This window comes from Marmota marmota, unplaced genomic scaffold (assembly GCF_001458135.2).
Source record: "Marmota marmota marmota unplaced genomic scaffold, marMar, whole genome shotgun sequence".
In the NCBI taxonomy this organism is placed as follows: Eukaryota; Metazoa; Chordata; class Mammalia; order Rodentia; family Sciuridae; genus Marmota; species Marmota marmota.
The window spans coordinates 13,449,164-13,474,810 of NW_026000051.1; the positions used below are offsets into that span (position 1 = coordinate 13,449,164).

The 25,647-nt window shown below is 42.6% G+C and overlaps 1 protein-coding gene across 4 annotated transcripts in view; it reads left to right on the forward strand.

The window, feature by feature from the left end:
- Positions 1-25,647, forward strand: part of Astn2 (astrotactin 2) — a 698,452-nt gene that overhangs the window by 106,380 nt on the left and 566,425 nt on the right. For all 4 annotated transcript variants that reach the window (XM_048813212.1, XM_048813214.1, XM_048813213.1 and 1 more), the window contains exon 2: positions 11,277-11,464. In XM_048813212.1, the coding sequence (XP_048669169.1) occupies positions 11,277-11,464 (188 nt within the window). The remainder of the gene's footprint in view (positions 1-11,276; positions 11,465-25,647) is intronic.

Sequence of the window (25,647 nt, forward strand, 5' to 3'; positions counted from 1 at the left end):
AAAAAAAAAAAAAAAAAAAATAGTGAGAGCAACAGTGAAGTAGACCACGCAGGAGCACCTACTGGTCATGGTTGGCTGTGGCCCAGGCCATTTGATCCAGACAATGCTGCTTTGATAGATGCCATGCCAAGCTGTACCGTAGTGGTGGCATGAACACAGGGGCAGATAGAGCCGTACATTCTTAGGCTGAAGAATTCTTACCTGGTGCTTCCTACTTCTGAGTCTCAGTCTGTTTCTCCTGCCCTCTCTATCTCAGTATTTCAATCCTGGGTCTCACCTTGCTGCCCCCTCTTTACTTGGGCTCCTGTTTTAATCTTCTATCAGTCCATATTCATCAATCTCCTGCTGTTGCAGAAAGTGCTGAGCTACTGAGGGGAAGACAGGAGATAAGAGTGATTCCTGACCCCAAATAATCGTATCATCTAGCAAAACCAATGAGAATGGGTGAGGGGGGTGAGTGAGGCTAGTGACTGGGAAGGAAGTAGACACCTGCCAGGGAGTTTCGGCCTCAGAGGAGGGAGAGGGCCTATTGGGCTGCATTCTTCAGAGAGGCCACTTTAACTGAGTTTGAAGGATGGGTAACATCCATGAAGGCAAAAGAGGAAATCAGGGTATTCCAGGCAGATGGCACAGTATGAAAAAAGACTGGGTGGCAGGGGTGCTCCTTGGGGCCAGTGGATGGTGGCGTGGCTTTCCTTAGGCATTGGGTTTAGGCCAGACTCTGACACCAGGGTGGAATCATCCCAGGAAGTCCAGCCTCTCCCTCCACTCTGCAGCCAGCTGGTGGAGTGGGCATCGGGTCTGATCACTGTCTTGCTCTCTGTTTGGGTACTGGTTTCTCCAAGGCTCATTTTTCCTCCCTTACTTCTGACTGCATGGTGCTGCGCTCCCCCGACTCATCACACTTTATTACCTGTCACGTCTGAATCCACACATGTGGCATGCAGAAGCGGAGCCCCCTGGGTTGGGGATTGACAAGTCAGACTCAGTAAGGAGACAAAGGAGGCTTCTAGGCAGCATGTTCAGGAAAGACCGAGAAACCTGGCATTATGAGAGAATTTTATCATACCTCCAACCCCATGCTGCTTAAATTACTTTTAGGAGTCAAGGACCTTCTGCCTCTGTTCTCTGCTCTGTCCCTTGGGAATCTTTGTCTCTTACACTGTGACAAGAAATTATACGGCTATGTGACTTAAGGCAATTTGTGTACCTCTCTGGTCCTTATTTTCCCAATCAATAAAACAAGCATGTGAGGTTGCTGCTATCCAACACTTTACACTCTATTTCTGTTGTGCTTCTCCATGATTCCAGGTCATTGCTATAGAAAGGACTGAAAAGGGATAGAGTCCAAGTGGTCCAAGTGGAATAGGCTCAGAGGCTGTTTGCGAATGAAGTGGGAAGTTATCTCCATGCCCGCTGCCTCCTTTCTCTTCATATTTAGTACTGTCACATACACCCCCATTGCTCTCAAAACAACCTCAGTCTTCTTTGCTTGACAGTGGTGAGATGGAAGAGTGATGAGAAGATCGACAGCTGACGGGGAGTATCCATATGCTGAATGCTGTTCTAGGCTCCTTCAAATTCTCACGACATTCATAAGAGATTGGTTTTGTGATTCCCATTTTTCCATATGAGTCAAGGGAAGCTCTGAGAGAGGTAAACTTGACTTGTTAAAGGTCAACCCAGAAAATGTAGAAAGGATCAAAAATATCTTAAGCTCTCTCTCGTTGTAGGACAGAATGTAACCTGTACCTCTTTCTCAGATGTTTGCATCTTAAAAACAGAGGAAGCAATACATAACCCCAGTGAGTGGCTTTATAATACCAAAATGTATAAACAGAACCTGGGAGCAACGCAGAAGGGTGACTGTCTTGGTGGTTATTGTATCACACCTCCAGGGTGAATATAAACCCTCAATCTCTTTATTCAAACATACAAGCTCCAATTCTCATCTCAGGGAGGACAGCAAAGAGCATGCTGAATTTGGAATCAGGAAATCAGGTCTTGAATTCATGTTCTGCTACTCACTAGGTGGGAGACTTTGGCAAGTTGAGTTATTTTCCACTGAAAAATTGATATTCTAACATCTACCTGGCCTATGTGGGTTTCCCATGAAGATCAAATAAGAAAATGAATAAATGTCCCTAGCTCAACGCCTAAGGGAGTATTGGCAAATGAAGGGGGGGGGGAGAAAAATTCATTGTTGAGAGAGAGAGAGAGAAAGAGAATGAATAGCAAACACATGAAGAAAATAAGAGAGTATAAGGAAGTTAAATGACAAAGAAAGACCCAGTGTAAGAATCAAAAAAATTTCAGCAAGGAGGAGGGAATGGTTCTGGAGACTATAACTAGGAGTAATGAGAATCAATTCCATCAACCCTCCATCTATTTCCAAATCTAATCTGAAACGATATGCTTTTCTCCCTTGCCAATATCTCTTAATTCTTCTCTTCCCCTCCCTTATTTAACTGGGTATAACTGTATTATTTATCTCCACTGAATGGCTTAGGAAAACAATTTTGTATAAAACATACAGTTCCCAAAGGAGGTGGAAATGGGCAGATTGGAGGCTCAGGCAGAGATAAGCGCTGACAGCTGGGGTGGGAGGGGGGTTCTGAGGTCCTCCTGGGATATCCTTCTCCAGCTACTGCTTCAGGGCCTTGGCTGTGACACAGCCCTCACCACCTCTTCACCTTCTATCCTGCCGGGCCACCTCCTAAGCCAGCACACCATTGCCATCATCCTGCAGGCATTTCACCTTCCTGACATCAGGAACTCTTATAATTATGAAATATCCACAATGGACAATACCTCCCTGCTCTTTCCAAAGCCCTAATCCATGAGAAGCATTGGGTGACCTCACACATACTCCCAGAATAGTTCGTGCATCCTCTTGTGTGGCCACTACCACACAATTTAGGTCACCTTTGTTGATCACTTTTTTGTTTTGCTCTCCTTGACTGTGATTTTCTTGAAGACAACAAACTTGGGAAACGTGCATTGCATGTTGCATTTATTAAACAAATGTTTACTGTACACCTACTACATGAGAAGTACTGAGGACACCAATGACCGAGACAGACATAGCCCTTTGCTCTGAATGAATGATTAAATAGGTAGATGAATCAAGCAAACTGAAAGAAGCAAGGGGACGTGCTGCTGTAGACCAGATCACAAAGTCTGGGAGGGCAGCAACCAAGCAGATCTCTTCATCTAGTCGATCCTCAGGGCCTAGCACTGTGTCTGGCACATTTTAGACAGTGCATCAGTAATTTGTGAGAAATATATTTTGAAGCTGCGGATAATGACTGCATTTGGTTTCTGGACTAACTGCAGAACCTTGCAGATTTGCAAGCACGTTGCTATGTATGGCCTTACTTTTTCCCAATTCTACATTAGATGTGATGTAAGTAGGACAGATTGTGACCCTCGTTTTACAATAAAGAGAATTATGGAGGCTCTGTGATTTGTCCTCAATCAGTTGGTATAAAGGGAGCACACAAGTCTGCATTTCTGACTCAAAATGCAGTCTTCTTTTCACTAACTCAAGCTCTCTGAGGAGGTCAGAACAATTGGGATACATTCACCATCCATCTGCCCATTAACTCTTCTACCCTGTCATTTTTATTTATGACATATAAACAGCTTCATTAACCTCTGAACCAGGGTTTGGCCTGATTGCACCAAGGAACTCCAAGTGGGACCTGGCACTTTCTGTCCTACTAGAAGATAGTCCATGGGCAAGACTTGAAAGACCCCTTTCCTTTCTTTGGGGACTTGATATGCAAGCCTCTGTCTGCTTCCTCCACAGTGATGCACCTCTATGGTTCCTGCTGCCTTCTCCCCACTGTAGCCCTTTGCACATGTGCAACCCTCTTGCCTCACTGCATTCACACCATTGCTGCACCTGAAGGGCCTTCTGTCTCATAGATATTTGTTGAACTCTGCCCCTCTTTCAAGACTCCTCCATGACGGAAAAAGTCATCTCCTCTCCTCTAAGCTTCTTACTTCAATTTAAAGCTATTTATAGCATGCCTTTGCTCAGCCTCTTGGACTGAGCTCCTGAGGACAGAGCCCTTCAATGCCACATCTCAGAAAATGTTTGACTAACTGGACTTTTAAAGGGAGTGTAATATTTGCATAGGTTACAGAGATAATTTATATTCAATATAGAAAATACAAAGAAAAATGAATCACCACATCATTAAAATCACCTCTGATCCTATCATTTAAAAAGTACCATTCTTGATGTTCTGGTATATTCTTTCCAGCTGTCTATACACATACTTTAAAAAAATCCTAAGATTGCCTATTTTCTATATAAACTTCTTCCCTCTCACTCCATGACAATGTAAGCTCTTTGAAAGTTAAAATTATCCTTCTCTTCATTTGCATTCTCCAAGGTGCCTAAACTTGAGCCAGATGCTAGATACATTTCTATGGAGTTGCTATATGGGAATCACGCCACCACTGATGTCCTGAGTTGCCATCTCTTCTCTCTTTCCTCTGTGAATACCCATCAGAATTCAGATATGGAGACAGCTCAGTTCAATTTGCAAAACATTTATGGAGCCTCTACTCTGTGTTCAGCCACTGTGCCAGGCACCACACTGCACAAACCACTCGGACATATTCCTGCACCAGCATCCAATGAGAGAGGTTAGCTGTGTAATGAGATCATTTATTATCTATCAAAATGGTGAAACAGCATACCATGACTGCACATATGAAGTAATACATAACAAATGTATCTGGGTAGTGCTTTTAACTATCCAGAACATGCCAAGAGCTAATTTGTTTATATTATCTCATCGGATTCTAAAAGCAAGTCCAACATCAGGCACTGTTATTATCCTCATTTGGAAGATGGGGGAAACTGAGGCACAAAGAAGTTAAGATCTTGTCCAGAGACACAATAGATTGAACCAAGGGGAGCTGGGATCCAAATTCAAACAGTTGGTCTCCAGAGCACATGCTGTTTTTCAGCAAGAGGTATTTCCTCCTTTTGGAAGCAAAGAGGAGTGCTTAGCTCATAGGGATCATGGAAGGCTTCCAAAGCAGGGCACAGGGTTGAGTGGGGAGAGCTTTTAGAGACTCAGAAAAAGCATCTTCAAAGACAGTGAATTAGGAAATAGCAGAGTACAGATGGTCTCTGATTTTCAGTGGTTTGACTTAGGATTTTTCAACTTTGTGATAGTGGGAAAGTGATATGCATTCTATAGCAACTGTCCTTTGAGTAACCACATGATCATTCTGCTTTTCACTTTTAATAATTATTTGATAAATTACATGAGCTGTTCAACAATTTATTACAAAATAGGCCTTGTGTTAGGGATTTTGCAGGACTGCAGGCTAATGTAAGTGTTCTGAGCATAGTTCAGGTAGGCTTGGCTGATTTATGGCAGTTGGCAGATTAGATGTGTTAAATTCACTTTTGACTGAAAATATGTTTAACTGTGTGTGTATGTGTGTGTGTGTGTGTGTGTGTGTGTGTGTGTGTCACTGGGGATGGAACCCATGGCCTTACGCAGGTGAGGCAAGTGTTCTACCTTTGAGCTACACCCCCAGCCCTAATATGTTCATGGGTTTATAAGATGATGGGTTTGTAAGTTGAAACACATCTGCACGTGTGGTAGATTACAGTACTATCTAATGAGAATTAACATATAAGTTCAAGGAAAAGAGTGAAAAGTGGTAAGAGTGGGGAACAATGCCTCCTGTGCCAGGTCACAAGGGACCTGCTATGCCAGGCTCATGAAATTAGATTTTATTCCAACAGACATTAGAAACCACAGAAGGATTTTTGAGCAAAAAAAAGTGACAAGGTCAGGGTTATTAGTTAGAAATTTCATCCTGGTGGACATTTAAGGATGGTAGGAGAAAAAAAGGAAGGTATTGGTAAAGGGCCTGCTGAATAGCCTCATTTTGCCCTTCGAGATCTGATTTACGCCCATGTCCACCCTGTTGTACACTCTGGAAGGCTGACCTGTCTGCTTCAATTAAGCACCCCTGGGAGTCCCACTAAGGTTGACTCCTGTGAGATGCCTGCAGGAAATTGGCAGTGGGAGAGGAGTGTGGCTGGGGCATTGGACAGTGCCTCCCTGCATTTGCAATGGCTGGGTTATTCCACCTTCCACCGAAGACTACAGGTGCCACCTGACAGCAACGTCGTAGCTCTTTCCTACAGCTGTGGCACTTTTAGGGTTTAATCACCATCACTAACCCCCACAACCTTGTGATGATGCCTTACTGTGGCCAACCTTGGGTTGCTTCATGCCTTCAATTGGTCCTCTTGAACCGTGCTCAAGCCTTTGTCAGTGGTCCCTTCATTAAACACTTCTCAGTGACGTTATTGAATGTCTCTTTGCTTTTCAGATGAGTCCCCCAACTAGCACAGAATCATTTGCTATAGCCCACGAGATAAATGACAAAGGTTTGCATTAATTAACCATTGTAGAGAGCAGAAAGAGGACATGTTTCTGCGATTATGTCCCATACCTTCTCAGCAGGTCCTGCTGCATGATGGTCACCCAGGAGTGCTGGAACAGCTAGTGGCAACGATGGTTGAAGTCACCGTCACTACCTTTCCCAACTCCACCTAGGCAGTGGGTTCTTCTATGCTGTCTTCTGTGATGTCTGCTTCCCCCCTCAAAGCAAAAACCATTTAAGAACTCATTGAAAGTTAGTTCTCTCTGAGTTTCTGCAAATAATTGGCTGGAGGGTCAGCTGGTACCGTGGAATCAGAAGGCCTGTTAGTTAGCCACTGGGGAGATGTTACCAAGATGGCTGGTGATCAGAAGAGCTGCTTATTTTCATAATGACCTTCAGGAATTAAATAAAAATACAATGAGTGCCATAGATTCGGAAGAATAAGCCAATTAAAAGCACAACATGCCTTCGGGAGTTTTCGTTTCTTTTCCAGGAGGCTGAAAGGCATCCGAGGCAGGATGGCAGTCTACCCAGAATCACTGATGAGGGCTGATCCTCTCTCTTGGCTTTTGCAGGATGGTTGAGGGGATTTGAGCCTGTTGAATATTTCAAGAGCTGCAGCCCATGGGGGGAGAACAGAGAAAGGTGAAAAGGCAATCCCCGTGTTTCTTTATGATTCCAATATAAACCTGAGCTCTGCAGGGGGGGGAGGGGGAGGCCAGCGCTGGAGTCAGCCTACCGCTGGAAGGCATGGCGCACCAATTCTCCCACTTTAATATCTGCTATTTCATTTTATATTCATCATGTCAGCATAATCTGCCTTTATGGGAATCGTCTTGGTTCCCGACCAAATGCGTTTAGTCCCCCTTTTGCTTTAAGTTTGATTGTAATATGACTTGAAGACTTCAATGAAATGTTTATATGGAAGGACTAGGGGAAGAAAAAAGGAAAAATGCAATTGTAAAATCAATCAGCAGGGAATTTCAGGAGCTGGCTTTGGTCATGCTACTATTTCTTTGACCTGTTTTTAATGGACACAGGACTGGCTTTCTGATCAAGTGGACTCCACTGGTTCCCTGCTGCACGCAGAATAAAATACATACTCTAATTTAGCATTCAAAGCCCTTACTTCAGTGTGTGGACTACAATTCCAGCCCAACTTTCTGCTCCACCCTAAGGTGCGTGTGCAGCTTTATGCTCCTGAGATACCCAGCCAATCTCTATCTCCTTCTCTCCTCTGAGGAACACCAATCCTTTGCAATGCCCATGCATTATGTCTGGGGAGTAGTCCTTCATCTGCAAGCTAAGAGGGTCCCATCCTATCCTTGAATTTTCATCAGATCTTTCCTTATTCTTTGATTCTTTAATGATACTCAACTCTTTGTATTCTATTTTTATGACCACCTTATTATGGATAAGTGAAAGTATGTGTATGTGTATATACACATATGCACATATATTATAGCAATTCAGTCATTATTTATTGAGCACTTATTATGTGTCTAAGCACTTTTCAATGAGCTCTGGAAATGGAAGGAATTAAGACAAGCAAGTTCCCTGAACTTCTGGAGATACAGTAAACAAATGTTCAAGTGAATACATAAAATAAATCTCTAATCATGATAAGTGCTGTAGACAGTTTTTTATAAAAGGAGTATAACAGAGATCAGATGAGCTCGGAGAGGACCACGATGGTCAGGCACAGACTTTCTGAGCAGTTGTCACTGGGACTGAGAGACAAGTGCTGAGAAGCAGCAGCTTGCGAGTTCTGAGAGGAGGGTTCCAGAAAGGTTGGACAAAAGGTTTGTGTGCCCTGACACAATAGGGAAGTGGTCTATTTGAGGAACAGTTGTAAGATCTGCAGGGGTGCAGCAATGTGATAGAGGCTGCAGGAGGAGATAGGCCAGACTTGAAGAGGGTACATGTGTGTGGACAGCAGGCTGGGTAGAATTTCTATTGCTGAAGGACCATGAGCTCCCTGAAGGCAAGGGTAAGTTTCATCTAACTCCATACTCTGAGCTACTAAATGGCCTGGGATTGAGTCAGTTATGGAATGATTAACTAAATGCCTGAACAAATGAATGAATGGCCAAGGCCTCTGGTTTCCACTAAATCAGTTTTCTCTTTGAGTTTCTCCCTCCCACCCCAACAATGGTTTCTTTTCTTTGTAATAGAGCGAGTCCAGAGCCATTCTCTGTGATTCAATATTTACTGTGTTTCACACACTGTTATTATCATTTAACGTTTACTGTCTGCTGACTGTGCACTCATCGCTGTAGCAAACAAAGAGCTCAATCTAGTTTTGGTTCGTGGGCTAATTTAGTCAAGGAAAAGGAGACAATACAAGTACGACTGGCAGAGGAGAGATTGCTGTGACTGGAAACCCATGGGGTCTAGCTGAGCACAAATCCACCTTGCACCAGTCACGAACACCACCACCCTCTGTTTTCTATTCTGAATATGGAAACATGGGAATGGAAAGCTGCTTTTGCAGTGGGATTCAGGCACAGGAGAAAGGAGGTTGGATTTCCACCAGCCTTCCTGGTGGAAATATATATATATATAGCTTCCTTCTATAGGAAGCTCTGTCGGCCAGCTGTGGCCTGCCTTGGGGCTTTCTTTAGGTGTCATTCCAGGGACTCTTAGCACATTCAGTGCCTGTCCAGCCAGCAGCTGAACCCTCCTTCCTGAACTACTGAGTTTGACACCACTACTTCTAATAGCAACTGTCAGCACTGGTTCCCTGGACCTCTGCTTCTGGGCTTTGTGGCACTTTGAGAAAAATGAGTGAGGTGCTGAGCAAGGCCATTTGCCGTGTCTTCACCTTCCTGTGGCATAGCTGGTGGGCTGCCACAGAAGGTACTGCCCATGCCTTGGGCATTGAGGCTGGCAGGTGGGTGGTGGGGGAGCCTATCACCTCAGCCAGGGAGGGAGAGAAGGTGCTGGGGAAGGATCCAGCTGGTGTCCTCCACCTGGGCACCACAGTGAACTCAGGGCCCTTGTGAGGCTCATGGGACTAAGAGATGATGAATTTTTGTGATTATCTCCAGCCCTGTTTAATCCTTCAGGCACTAAGGGAATGCCAAGTATACGGGCTCTCGGCTGATAACTTCCCATGTTCTGGCCATTTTGTCTTTCACTTGGAGTCAGATGGGAGGCCCGTGGAGGATTTCGAGTGGAGAGGTTAGTGGTACGAGATGACTTATGCTATGGCAAGATGCCCCTGGCTTCTGGTTGAGAACAGACAGAAGGGGCAAGCAGGGAAGGAAAGAGCCAAGATAGGAAGCCCTTTCAGGAAAGGAAGGGTGTCATCTTGGCCCAGGTGGCTGAAGCAGAGGAGCTAAGAAGGGTGGATGGATTTTGAAGGATTTCCTCTTGGGAGAGACGGCAAGCAGTCAAGAATGTCTCTAGTTTTTTGTTTTTTTTTTTCAGAGTAACGGAAGGGGGAATTAGATCCCGTTCCTATTAATAATAATGATGATGATGATAAATCGATAGCTAACTTAAAAATTCATAGCTAACTTTTTCTTAGCACTTATTAAGTGCCAGACATTCTTCCCCTAAGGGCCTTTTATTACAAACCTCAAGGAGTTAGTCTGTTGGGAATGGACCATACACAGACACTACAATAGACTTTGGTGAGTAGACATCGTCTCCTCATCTCTTCAAGGTGATTCTTTTCATTTCAGTGTCACCATACATGATGAGATGATTAGGTAAGGAAAAGTTCTAACTTGTTCTGCCCAGCAGTCTTCGTTGAGTGTGTGTGTGTGTGTGTGTGTGTGTGTGTGTGTCTACTTGTCTACTGATGGAAGCTGTTAAGGCTCTTTGTCTCCCAGAGTAACTCTTGCTTGGTACAGACCTGGCATTTCTCCAAGAGCCCCACCACCCTTCCACTTTATTCACAAGATGCACAGATAGGCCTGCCCTTCTGGGACACTTCCATGGATGCATACCTTTAGTAGAAGGCACTGGAACAAGGTCACATGATCCCAGTGCAATGGCTTTGTTGGTGCTTGTGCCATTCCCCTTCTTCCCTAATAAGAGACTGATGTTGGCATAACAGAATACTAATCAATACTATTCAAATGACAATTAAAAAAAATTTACAGAGGGGGAGAACAGTGTAGAGATAAGAGTTAGGATTTCATGTCAGGAGACCTGATTTAACAATCTATTAGAAAGTTCTAACCTGTATTTATCAGACCTTGGTGTATGGCTTTTCAAGTGTTTTTAAGACACGGAACCTTTTGTGCCAACACTCCCTTGCTTGGGAGTGCAGTGTATACACTAAGAAAATGGAGCCACTTTCATCAGTGCAGAAGAAACAGGCTCAGAACAACTCACTGGCCAAGCTCCTTTCTAAGCAGGACGACCCTGAGAGTTGGCTGCTCTCTTGGGTCTTTCCAGCTCTAAGCTTCTTCCATGAAACCTCCAGCTCAGCTTGTCAAGAATTTACATGTCAACTCTATTCCTCAGATCTCCTGCATTTCCTCCCAGCTGTATAGCCTCAGAAGAATGGGGCACTTTCACACTTTTGTATAGTTTCATTGTACTTTGAAATAAAAAGAATTACCTTTTCATTCATGGTGTCAAAAAAAATATTGCAACAGACATACGGGTCCAAATTCCTCTCTCTTACTTGGAACAGATAGATCTTGGCCACTGTTTTGCCATCTATAAACAGAAGTGATGATCCCTGGCTCACAGATTCAATGTAAGGAAAGGCATAAGTCAGTGGATCCTGAGCTCCTGACTATGTTTGGCTCCTCCCCCATGAACCCCTACTCCAACAGCACCAAAGTCAGACGTGCAGCTCACCCTATGCCTTGGGTCTTGTCTTGCAGAGATGTCTGGTACGGCCGCGGACATCTCGCTGGTGCACTGGAGACAGCAGTGGCTGGAGAATGGCACCTTGTACTTCCACGTCTCCATGAGCAGCTCTGGGCAGCTGGCCCGGGCCACTGCCCCCACGCTCCAGGAACCCTCGGAGATTGTCGAGGAGCAGATGCACATCCTCCATATTTCCGTCATGGTGAGTGAGTGGGGATGTGATGGGGGGTGGGGAAGGGACAGAAAAGAGAAGAGTCGCAGGGAGGCAGGAAAGTGTCAGCAGATGGAGGGAAAGAACCGGCCAAGTGCAAGAGGTTAGGCTGATAAACAGCAGGGCAGATGGATTCTGTGGCATCACCTGGAATGATGCATCCCCATCCGTCATCTGTCAGCTGTGACAAACTAACTGTGCTTCAGAGAAGAAAATAAAGGGTCTCCAACTCCTTGGCCTTTTGGCTGACATCTCTGCAAATAGCTGTTTAACATCTGTCACGTGCTTGGCCTGCTTTGCTGAGGGCTGAGGTTCAGTGCTCCAAAATGCAGTTGGCCTTTCCAAGAATGACTGAACAAACAAAATTGGAATAAAATCAGAACAGGCTGTGGTTCCCAAGTGCCCTGAGGTGTCAGGGGCTTTAAACTTCACAACTACACAGTGGCTCCTGGAGATGGGTTGTCTGTAGCCAATGCAGCCCTCTTTAGAGGCCTCTCCATTAGCCTCATGATACAGTTGTGCATATGGCAGCAGAGGGGAAGGAGACTTACCCAAGGTGACATAGTGAGGGAGAGAGGGAGTCAGTTGCTCTTGAGCATTCAAACCCACTTGACTCTGGCTACAAAATCTGATGTCCCCACTCACCCTGGTTTCACTCAAGAATTTCTTTAGTGTTTACCACATGTCAAGTACTATAAGGGGGCACATTTATGGAGCCCATTTAGGGGCACAATGATCCCATTATACTTTGGCCAAAAACGCATGATGCCTGGCCTGTCACCTCCACAGTATAAATGAAGTTATGGGTGCAGAAAGCTCTGCTTCTGTTGGCTCATTCAAAAGGCTATTGGGGTGGAATCACTAAGTGGTAGTCTGAAAGATATGTATTACTGGCTTCTTTAAAAGAAAGCTGTAATTAATGGCTTGTGTAGTACATAGAAAATAAGCAAATAATTACAATTTGCAGAAAGCACAAGGTCTTAAGAGCTCAGGATAAGATCTAACGATGGCAATACCTGCCGTCCCCCTCATGTTATAATCCTCAAAGCCACTCTTGCATTATTTTCTCCATTTCTCCTTTAGCATGGCTTCACCAGGGACATGAGGGTAGAACAATAGTATCCCCAACCTGTGTCTGAGAATTTGCAGCTCACAGGGATGAAGTGATTGGCCTAAGTACCGTCTCCCACCCCTTCAATTCTTCCTTGCACTCAAGAGTCTGTATTTATTGAGACTGTACCATGGTTCAGACTTTTAGTTTTGGTCTCTTTTACTTGTTTCTTTTTAACCAACACAGTTCATTAAGCATTCTGATTAGGACTGAAGTAGAACTTGGAAATTTTCTCTTTTTGGAAAAACATACACATACCCCAGCCAGATAGCAACGTTAATTTTGGACCTAACGCATGCTTATCACGTGGAAGAACAAATCAAGGCCTTTGTGTTATTCATGGAATGAGTGTGATAGACTTTTCCATATATATATTTAGCAAATGATGCAGCCACATGCCAAGACAAGTGGGTGCCTGTATGCTAACTTTGGGGTGCAAATTTGTAAACACCATCTCAGGGTATTTGCTGAGTTCCTTGGGGAGCACGGGACACTAACTGATGTTGAGGAAGGTTGAGGATTGTGGCTACTCTTCTTCTTTTGACAGTGAGATGCAGTTTTGATTGATATTTATTAGACATTTTCTGGGTTTTGGCACAGCATTTGCTTACATACATTCTTCTCATAACCCAGTAGCTTATATCATATTATCTCAATTATAAATGAGTCATGAATGTCCATTTTCTGCCTTTAGGGCTTTAGTTTCACTAGGTCAGATTGTCTTCCCAGAATAGTGTTCAGTGAGTTCAGCTTGAAAAGGATAATGCACTATGACCTAGATGCCATCAAAATTCCCTGTAATCCAGGATTTGACTGGCAGAATAGGGAATATGGAAGTAGGTATATACCAGACCGTCCCCAGCCCCAGGCTATAATCCCTTGGTCCTTTCCATCATTTAGGGATCCATGCTCTGGCTCTCTTCTGCCCCCACTAGGGATAGTCATGTCCAGGACACACTGAATCCAAAGGTCTGTTGAAGCAGGTATGTGGATGAAGACCAGCTGCTCAGAGGTAGGACCAGCCTCTGAGAATGCTTCCCACCCTGTAGAGGTAGAGAAATGGATGGTTATTATTGCAGACTCTGGAGTTTGTGAGCCTTAGCAGGAAGTGCTAATCTGCCACTCTCCTCTCTGGATCATCTTGAGCTAAGTATTGTCCATTGTTTCTGTCATCTGTAAGTTGAGGGTTGTATTAACTCCTAGGGTGTATACCAAGCCCTTGAATCAGAGAAGGTTAGCATGTGAGAACATTTGCTTCTATTAATAGGGGCATTTCAGGTGAAAAGTTTGATATTTTCTGATTTATTGTACTCTTCCATTTTACAGAAGGCCAAACTAAGGTCCAGTACAGTTAAGGACTTTTCTGCAGTTCCTCAGTCAGTTAGCAGGGATTAAGAAATCACCAGGACTCCTTGTGGCTTGGACTCTGACCTTGTAGGTCTGGCCATAAACAATTCAGAGAGAATAGAGTGTTTGCCTTTTCCTCCCCCAGTAACCATTGAAAATGGCATTCAAGATGGCAGACTATGTCTTCTCCTTTCACAGAAGAGAAATACATCTTCCGGTTTCACAGGAGAGATATCTGAGACTCGGCAGATCGTTGACTCTCTATGAGTATGTGGCTAGCAAAAATGCGGTTCTGGGGCCAAGCTTTTATGATGCCAAACTCATGTTAGGTGGCTATTGGATGAGCCATTATTTTTCATTTTTGGTTAATATTGGGATTAGTACATGAGAAGACCCAAATATCTTATCATATCTTAAAGGAGTCTGGCTGCTGAGGTCTATGAGCTCTGTCTCCTTTTCTCAGCACAAACATTCTCTCTGCCCATGCAGGGAAATCAGATCCCACTCTGCCACTACAACATGCTATAATCCATGCGTGCCTAAGTGGAACCAGCATGCTCCTTAGGCTTATTAAGTCCTGAATTGAGTATCTCCCTGTCCTGGAGGGTTGTATCACCTGACTATTAACATCCCAAAGGGTGATGCAAGAAGGTGCTCAGTGAATCTAGGCCAAAAGAAGAGGGTAGACTGTCATCCCCCAGATTCCCCAGCCCAGCTACTCTGAGCAGTTGCATTTCCTCCTCAGCTGTTCAGGAAGCAGGATGTAGGGAAGAAAGCAAAGGTTTGGAATTTAGCTGAGCTGGCTCGGAACCCAGCTTCTCTTATTATCTGCTTCCTGTTGGTTGTTTTTTGAGTGAGTTCCTTAACATCTCTGAGTTCCCAGATCTGCAAACAAGATTAATCATACCAATCTCACAACCTTATTGGAATGAGTAGACTATATAGTAACTAGTAAACTATAGAATAAATAGTAACTAGTATCCATCAGCGCACGTAGTTGTTACTGAAGTCCTAGCATGAGGCCTGATTCCAAGGGTTCCAACCAACCAGGTCCAGCCACTCCAAATCCAAACAGAAAAAAGCAAAACAAACAAACAAACAACAACAACAACAAAACAGGAAAGAAAATATATTCAGTGTAGATATACTGGGAAGTAGTGGGTATGTTGTTTTTTTTTTTTTTTTTTTCCATGAAACCCTGGAATCTGTCTTCCATGATGAAGCTTTTTAAATTCCCTTTTCTGCTTGTTACTGCTACCTTTTGTTTGGGTTTTGGGACCAGTGTCCAGCCCTTGTTTGTTGGAACACTAGAATCAGTCCTCAGGCGTAGGAATGCAGGAACAGTGAGTGTACCACAAATATGGCTATTAATATTACTTCTAAAGGACTCCAATCTAGGAGTAAGAAGACTTAAGGTACAGTCTTAATTTTGCTGCTGTATTTCTGTCTGATGTAGAGAAACAGTCCTAATACCTGACATTTATTTTGCCTATTTACTACGTGCTAGGCAGTGTTCCAACTTTTGTTTTACATGCATTATCACATTTAATCCTTACAACAGACCTTAAGGCGGATACTCTTCCTTAGATGAAAAACCTGAAATGTTAATAAAATGAATAGCTGTGTGACCTTGATCACACAAAGGTTAAATGGTCAAACCATTCTTTCATTCAGCAAAGGCTAACCTCTGTCCTTAAGCTACGTGGTAGACCCCCATTTCTCTTCTCTGTTGCTAACTTACATTAAAAACTTTCATGTGTGAATTGCAAAGACTCCCCTTGGTATGAAATCCATGGTTATATTAAGAGGATTTATAGCTTAGAAGCCAACTCCAAGGTTGGACAATGTCTCTGTTGTTAGCTTTATGTATTTGGCTGAATCACCTCCATCATTTACAAAACTAAAATAATATTCCCCACTTCTTAGAGATTTTTTTTCCTAAGTATTGCATGAGGTCACACTCACAAGTGCCCTGGACAATAAAAATAATGACTGTTATTATTGAAACCTTACTACAGGCCAGACACAGTTACGTGAGTGCATTATTCTGTTTAATTTTTCTCATACCTCTATAAGACAGACATTGGTATCGTCCCTCATTTACAGATGGGGAACATAGGAGTTAGTGAGGATTTGCTATTTGCTTGTTGACATCACCAGTAAGGATAAAGCTGGGTTTCTCTCTCTTGTCGGTCCAAATTGAGAGTCTGTGTTCTTGGGCATGAACCTGCATGGTATAGTGCCTGACATCCAGCGAGTATTCAAAAAGCAGTTATTAAAATGTTGGCTATAGGGCTGGGATTGTGGCTCCGTAGTAGAGCGCTCGCCTAGCATGGGCGGGACCAGGGTTCGATCCTTAGCACCACATAAAAATAAAGGCATTGTGTTGTGTCTATCTACACCTAAAAATAAATATTAAAAAAAAATGTTGGCTATAATGTGGAGGAAAAAATGTTAGCTGTAGTGAGGGTCTATCATTCTCACTATTTATGGAGTATTCACTTGGATACTCAAACTACTTGTTAGATTTTGGAAACTTGTCAGGTAGGGAGAGAGGGGTTGCTCATGCCAGCAGTTTCTAGATAGGAGTAAAGAAACCCAAAAGCAGTCGTGGAGAGTCAGAGGAACCTCTTGACTTGAATCCTGTGGATACCCTCTGCCTTGTTCATCTGCACAAACCATCAGGGTCACTCGCTCTCTGCAAACTTGGTTTGAGATCTACATATACATTCTTTTTGATATTGTTGTTCTTTTTAGGTATACATGACAGTAAAGTGTATTTTGACGTATTATGCATACATGGAGTATAACTTATTCTAATTAGGATCCCATTCTTGCAATTGTACATGAGTGGAGTTTCACTGGTTGTGTATTCATATGTGAACATAGGAAAATTATGTCTGATTTATTATACTGTCTTTCCTAGTCTGAGCCCCGCTCCCTTCCCTTCGTTCACCTTTGTCTGATCCAATGAACTTCTGTTCTTTCCTCCCCTCCACCAAACTTAGAATGGAATCACTATTTGACCCAGTTATCCCACTCCTCAGTATATACCAAAGGACCTAAAATCAGCATTCTACAAGGACACAGCCACATCAATGTTTATAGCAGCTCAATTCACAATAACTAAACTATGGAACAACCTATGTGCCCTTCAACAGATGAATGTATTAAGAAAATATGGTAGATATATATAATGGGATATTACTCATCCATAAAGAAGAATGAAATTATGGCATTTCTGGTAAATGGATGGAACTGGAGACTGTCATTCTCAGTGAAATAAGTCAAACCCCCAAAACCAAAGTCCAAATGTTCCCCCTGATATGTGGATGCAGATGCATATGCCCTCTTGAACAGTCAGGAGAGTGCCACTTGAGTTTCTTGCTTAGAAAATGGGAGGAGTTTACCTGCTTCAGGCAGCCTTGAAATTAAATGCAAAGAATCCTAGCAAATATGATGAGAATTTCTTGCTTCTTCTTTACATATAAGTGTTGTCTTCATTTTTGTTTTTTGTTGTTATTATTGCTGTATTGGCACACAGAAATACATTTTACTTTTGCATTCATCAAAGTTTATTTCAACAAAAATAGTTATCTGAGCTGGGGTCGTGACTCAGTGGGAGTGTGTTTGCCTAGCATGTGTGAGGCACTGGGTTCTATTCTCAGCACTGCATACAAATAAATAAAAATAAAGATCCATTGACAACTAAAAAAATGGTTTTTACTTTTGGTTCAGAGGTGCGTCATATGGCTTTATGTTCTCCTTTGCTCCCCCCTTTTGAACAATGGTATTGTTTTGATATGGTATGTCTTGTCATAAAGAAGCCCACAGAAATTATTATAGAAACTGCTTAAGATCAATATCTTTCATCATGACTTTTTTTAATCTTTAGACTTTTTTGTGTGGCAAAATGTTTTTAGAAGGGGATGAAAGGAAATGTTTGATTTGATGTAGAAGAAAAGATTTCCGAGGGCACTTTTCTTTCAAAAGGTGTGTCCCGTAGGAAATGCTGCAGATTTGTACTATCAGGCACCAGTGAAAGAAAACTGTAAAGGGACCAAAATCCCATCCATGGCAGGACAAACCTTTCAGTGCATGAACTTTCCAGCCGTGGAGTGGCCCAAGTCAGGGAGTAGTGAGCTCCTTGTCCCCAGGGTACGTAAGGAAAGGCTGGAAGCCTATTCATTGGGATTTGGAGAGGAATAATAGTTAAATTAGGTATCTATTGTAGCTCCTTCAAATTTAGATGATCTATAATTCTGTGATATAATAATATATAGAAAAACACTTTGAGGGTTATAAACTGCCACATAAATCTATGAAATTATTATTACCAGTTTCAATCAGTAGCTTTGTTTGAAGGATCTGTAAGATGTTGGGATAATACTTAATAACGCTCCCTGTGAAAGATGGGTTTAGATCATTTGCCCATCAGTGCATGTGTTCACTCTCAGCACGTCACTCATTCCCTCGTTCATTGGTTCAGCCAGTCAGTCATGTAATGGTCTATCGGCCCACTAAATCTAACAGTGAACATTCTATCTGCAAGGAAAAAAAAGTTGGGGGAAAATAAGCTTCTTTAAAAAAAAAAAAATCAGCCACAGCTCAGAACAAGGGAACTATGGAATCCGACTGTCGAAGGTGCTCATATATTTTAAGTTGCATTAATAAAAGACTCGTTTTCTGAACAAATGGTTCTGGAGGTTCTGGAGGAGACCTGACATATTGTGGAGGGTCACATGTTTGAAGAAATAACAGATTAGAAAAATGTATGAGAAATGAATCAAAACAGTGGAGAATCTTAAAATAATAGCTAAGCAGGACTGTTCCAGGGCTTGGATAGTGATCTGATACTCAACACCTGTCCAGTCCTGCAGCAATCTCAGTTCAGTGGATGTCATTATTCCTCCTCTTCCACCCTTGATAAGACAGACACAGAATGTGACTGACCCTGACCCGTCGCACTGTGCCCTCAGTGTGTCCCACGGTTCATGGTCGGGCTCCATGGCTGACTTGCTTGCAGAGGGACTGGAGCATGTGTTCTCTGTTTCCATCTTTGCATCTCTAATGGGTCCATGCCACAAGGGCAGGGGGTGGGAGTGATAAGAATTGGTCTGCCACCTTGTCCTGGCTTTGTACAGGTCACAACTCTGCCATTTGTAAGTTCATGCGCCTCCCAGGGCCTCTGTAACAGGGTGCCACAAGTGGAGCACTTGAACAACAGAAACGTAATACCTCACAGTTCCAGAAGCTTCTAGTTCAAGTTCCACATCTGAGCAGAATCCTGCGCCCTCTGCAGGCAGGAGGGGAGGCTCTGCTCTGGGTCTGTCTCCTGGCTTCTGGCTTGTGGCAGGTTAAATCCACTCTTCCCTTGACACTCTGCTTGTGCTGGTATCTGTGTGGGTATCTGTCTTGGTGCCTGAATTCTCCCCTTTCTCCAAGGACACTGGTCATATTGGATTGGGGGCCTACCCTAATGACTTCATCATAACTTGATTACCTCTGCTAAACTCTTATCTCCAAATAAACCCATGTTCTGAGATACTGGGGTGTAATGCTTAATTTTAATTGTCAACTTGATTGGATTAAGAGATGCCTAAGGCTAAGAGGCTTCTGGTGTATAAATGAGGGTGTGTCTAGGAATGAGTGGCAGGTTTGCTAACTGAAATGAAGACCCTCCCTAAGTGTGGGCCATTCAATAGATTGGAGGCTTGGATGGGATAAAAATCGGAAGAACAAGAAAGCAGCAGCAAAGGCAAGCTGAATTCTTTTTGAACGCATTCTTGATTGTTGCTGTGATTACCTGAGGGCATCGGACTCTGGTTCCTTTATTGTTCTAAAGTGGAATCTGCCAATGATTCTCCAGGGAGTTTCCAGAGGCCTTTGGTCTCAGACTGGAGTAGATTCCTTGATCCCTCTAGTTCTTAGGCTTCAGCATCTTGAACTGCACAGCTACTAGTTCCTCCAGGTCTCCAGACTGCAGACAGCCATTGTGGACTGTTCAACTTCTGGTGGTGTAAACCAATCTAATAAGTCCCCTTTTTATAATCATACTTCCTATTGATTCTGTTCCTCTAGAGAACTCTGATTAATACATGGGGATTAGAATTCAAACTTTTGTTTGTTTGTTTGTTTTGAAAAACCCAATTCAATTGATAACAATTAGTGCAAGTACTGTGTTGTGTATAAATGATACTATTTAAGGATGCTCAGGACAACCAGAAAAGAGAAGTCAAGCTTTCAGTAGCGGGGAAATGGATCTTAAAATAAATTATTTTAAATAGAAATTTAAAATTCTGGGGGTGGAAAGACCAGGTGATGCCCATAAAACAAGTATCTATGCTTGGACTTGGAGTTGCAGCTCTGTTACTGATGTGCTCTGTGACCTTATATAAATCATATGCCTTCCTCAACCTCACTGTCCCCATCTGCCAGTTAAGATCAAGCTTTTATCCATTGTGGAGACATGCTGAAGCTTGGTAACGTAATTACCATGAGTACCTTTTCACATAAGTGGCCCGTATCTGTGAATCCCATTCTCTTCTGCTTTTCAGAAAGAGAAATGCTTTAAAATTACGAATATACTTCTTATTTATTTTTTAAAATTAATTTATTAATTTGTTCTAATTAGTTATTCATGACAGCAGAGTACATTTCAATTCATAGTACACAAATGGAGCACAATTTTTCATTTCTTTGGTTGTACACGAAGTACAGTCACACCATTCGTGTCTTCATACATGTCTCTTGGGTAATGATGTCCATCTCATTCCACCATCTTTTCTCCCCTATTCCCCTCCCTTCCCCTCCCTCCTCTTTGCCCAATCCAAAGTTTCTCCATTCTTCCCATGCTCCCCCCACACACACCATTATGGATCAGCATCCACATATAACAGAAAACATCTGGCCTTTGGATTTTGGGGATTGGCTTACTTCACTTAGAATGATATTCTCCAACTCCATCTATTTACCTACAAATGCCATGATTTTATTCCCTTTTAAAGCTGAGTAATATTCCATTGTGTGTGTATATATATATACCACAGTTTCTTTATCCATTTCTCTATTGAAGGGCATCTAGGTTGGTTTCACAGTTTAGCTACTATGAGTTGAGCTGCTATAAATATTGATGTGAGTATGTCACTGTAGTATGCTGTTTTTATGTCCTTTGGGTATAGACTGAGGAGTTGGTTAGCTGGGTCAAATGGTATCTGCATTCCAAGTTTTCTAAGGAATTTCCATATCGCTATGAATATACTTTTTATTAATTTATATTTAATTTATATTGATTTTATTAATTTATATCACCTGAACCTTGTAGCTTGGGCCTGACTTTCTTCACCAACAGAGATTCAGTCACAGCCAACTGGGGCTTTAGCCAGGCTTGTGGGCAAAGTGAGAGGATAAGCCATGGCTTCTATCTGCAGGAAATGCAGCTTGTCTTGATCAGCATTTAGGAACATGCCATAGGGAGGTGGAGTAAGCACAGGATTTGGTATCAGAAGGCCTGAGTTCAAGCTTAGATTCTACCACATACTGGTGACAAGCTTCATGTTTGATCATTTACAAAATGGAAATAAAATTGAAATCATTACATCACACTGAGATAATGCACATGAAAGTTTTTGGCAAAATTTCCCCCAAAGCAATAGAGCCCTAGAATATGGTTGAGATATTGGAGGTGAAAGCATGTTAAGCCTCACGGAGTCCAACTCTTCTAGATCAGCCAGCTTTTACTTTTTTTTATCCTACAAACAATGGATCCCGAATCTCAGTGACTGGCCAAACAGCGATTTGTTTCTCACATGTCCTACACATCCACAGCCCCAGTGGCTCTGCTCACTCGGCATGTCCTCTGGTTTGAAATTTTGGCTGAAGGGAAATCTTATTTGAGACGTTTGGTTTTCATGACAGACGAAATGAGCAAGAGAGCTGGCTGAAATCTAGGAAAATGTCGAAATCTAGCTGATGCTAAGATGTGGGCTCCTCGCATTCTATTGGCCAAGACACATCACTTGGAGAAAACCAGAGCCAATGGCAGGGGGGATGCAAGACGCCACCCCTACAGGGATGTGCACATCAACATTTGCAAATAGCAGAGTATACGCTACCCCCATAAGCTTGGAGAGTGGGTATTCTCCATTCCTGCCCCATTAGGCTGGGCCTGCAATCCAGACCAGCCAGAAAAGTTTGACAAGGACATCCTGGAGACAGCAAGAGGCAGCTTGTGAAAGGGGCCCAACAGGAGTTCTATGGAACCTTCTAGCCAAAGCCGAATGCGGGATGAAAATGTGTGTAGCAGAAATTCTGCATACAGCAGACAGAGGGGGCCAGAGAGGAACACAGAGAGGAAAAAGAAACGTCAGCCAGTGTTTACTGAGAAGATATTCCATACCCAGTAAATAAAAACTACCAGAAACAGAATGGAATAAAAGGAAACTAAGAGAAAGGAGAGCCACAAACTGTGAGAGAGAGAGAAATAAAGGGAAATTGGCAGGAACAAGCCGAGGAGTTAGAAAAGAGCAGCAGAGATAGGAGAAGAACAAAGAGAATAACACACATTGAGAGAAGCCAGCAGGGACAGAGAAACTGGAGCAAGAGTGACTTGGAGTTCTAAGCCAAGAAAGAGCAGAGCGTGTGGCCAGGGTGGAGGACAGGGCCTGGGTGAGTGGAGGCAGGGAGGAAGTCAGAGGCCGGCAGAGGCTTCCCCAGCACAGTGGATCCTGAAAGAGGAGACAGAGGGCAAAGTGAGGGAGCTGCTATGCCCAGGCCTGGAAGAAGGGAGGGACAGGGATGTCCATGCAGAGGAGTAAGCTGGGGAGGGGTGGGTTGACAGGAAAGTTGAGGGGAGAGTCTTCTTAATGGTCACCCCCAACCTGTCCACTCCAGTTGCTGCTTCTACATTTTATTTCCTGCAAGGACCTGGGTCCTTCACCTGGTATTCTGAGCAACACAGAAAGAATGGGGTGCACATATGTTGAGGTGTTCAGCTGGTTTGGCTCTTCCCCACAGCCTTGAGACAGCCCACAGCAAAAATGGGTGATAAGCTTCATTTTGGATATCTTGGAGCTTATACTTCCCATTTCTACTAATTTCCTAATTTGCTCCCTTCTTCCCTGTGCTTAAAAATCAGCTTGATTTGATGAAAATAGTATGGTCCTGGAGGCAGACAACTGTGGCTTCAATTGATGGCTCTTCCCCTTATTGCTGTTTATCCTTAGGTGCAGAACTAAACCTCCCTGGGTGTTTTTTTTTTTTTTTTTTTTACTGTCTACTGTAATGTAAGTGAGATTATGGAGACCACATTCACAGGGCTGAGATATAAAACAAATAATAAAAGGCTCATAAAGTATATGATTATAGCACTCAGTAAAGGTCCCTTTCTTCTTCTTTTGCCTTAACATTTTTTTTTTTCTAATTTGTTGTCATGCTTGGCCTTCACAAACATCCTTCGAGCTACGTTGGGCAGAAGTTATTAAGAATATTGACTCTAAAGTACTGTTAAAATAATCAACTAACTAAATAAATGGGATAGAAGAGATAGTTCTTCTTTACAGTGGAATTTCCAATTAATAAATGTAAAAGGAAAGAGGAAAACAGAGAGTCACCATTAGGCAATCACCACTGTAATAATTACTACTGACAAGATCCACCGATGTGTACCAAAATTAATGAGAGAAACTTTGGAAAGAAATAGGATATTTTCAGTCTCAAAGTACCACTGCCCTGGGTATTTGTGAGTTACAAAAGAAACATAGTGACTTTGCTATGGAGAAATCTGGCTGATACCATTTCCTGGGGTGCTAGCACAAATGGTCACAGTGTCTCGTGGTTTTGGAGGCCACGAGTGTGAAATGGAGGTGTTGGAGGTCAGCTCCCTCCAGGGAGCACCAAGGGAAGATGCTTCTTCTCTCTTCCACCTTATGGGAGCTCCTCCTATAAATAATTCCAACCACAGCCTCTGTGCTCACATCGTCTTCTGCTCCGTTGTCTGGTCTCTGTTTTAGGCACCCATGTCACTGAAGGGCTCACCCCAACAACTCAGGATGCTTCCTTTTTGCAAGGTCCTTCATTATGTTTAGGACAATCTTATTTCTCCAAATAAGGTCACATCCACAATTTCCCAGGATGACCGTGTGGACTGGTCTTTCTAGGTTCCACTCTTCAGCCCCCCACACCACCCCAACCAAGTGGGCAAGGGCAGTGTCACCTAACAAGACATGCCAGCATCATGAATGAGCTGGGAAGGGCACCGCTCCACTTCTATGGTACTCTGGCCAAAAACGTGTGGCCATTCTCATTACGAGAAACCATCCAGCAAATCCAGCGAGGGGCATTCTAAAAAATAATTGACAAGCACTCTTCAAAAGTGATGAGGTTATAAAAGATAGGAAGAACTGAACAGCTGTCCCAGGTTGGGGGAGCCGAGGGAGGTATGACAACGAAACATCACATTCTTGGTTAGATTCTGGACCAAGGAGAGGACGTGAGTGGGAAATCTAGTTAAATTCATATAAGGGCCTGTGGTTTGGGTCATTGAGTTATCTCATTGGCGGCTTCCTGATTTTGATTATTTTATCATGGCTGTGTATGTTAACCCTGGGAGAGACTGAGCAAAGAGCATACAGGAGCCTTGCTTAACCTTGCAACTTCCTGAGTCTGTAAGTTCCAAAATAAAAAGGCTGAAAACAAAAAGCTAGTGTCTACTCTGGAAGGAGCTGCTTAGGTTAGCATCATGTGAGCACCACTTTAGGTGCAGTGTGACATTTTAAGTGGCTTAAAATCTCTGTGCCTCAGTTTCCTCCACTATGTAATTATAATTTCCACAATTAAAAAGATGTTACCTTATTTTTCTGAGGCTATTATAAATGAGGTAGTTTTCCTCATTTTTCTTTCAGAGGATTTGTCACTGGTATACGGAATGCCTTTGATTTGTAGGTGTTGACTTTATATCCTGCTACTTTGCTGAATTCATTTATTAGTTCCAGAAGTTTTCTAGTGGAATTTTTTGGGTCTTCTAGGTATAGAATCATATCGTCAGCAAATAGTACTATTTTGAGTTTTTCTTTTCCTGTTAGTATCCCTTTAATTTATTTTTTTCTTTCTAAATGCTCTGGCTAGTGTTTCAAGAATGATGTTAAATAGAAGTGGTGAAAAAGGGCATCACTGTCTTTCTTGTTCCAGTTTTTAGAGGGAATGCTTTCAATTTTTTTCCATTTAGAATGATGTTGGCCTGGGGCTTAGCATAGATAGTTTTTACAGTGTTGAGATAAGTACCTGTTATCACTAGTTTTTCTAGTGTTTTGAACATGAAGGGATGTTGTATTTTGTCAAATGTTTTTTTTTTGCATCTATTGAGATAATCATATGACTCTTATCTTTAAGTCTATTGATATGATGAATTACATTTATTGATTTCTGTATGTTGAACCAACCTTGCATCCCTGGGATGAACCCCACTTGATCATGGTGCACTATCTTTTTGATGTGTGCTCTATTTGTTAATATGAATTGAATCACATTCTTCTGTCATATATAACAAATTAGAATTTAAAAAAGATGTAACATGGGTGTAGTATATATAGATGTGGTATTGATGAGCATTTGCTATTGCAATTGATATTGCTACTCATTTTTTAAAATTTTATATATATGTAAATATATAAATACACACACACACACACACACATATATATATATATATATATACATA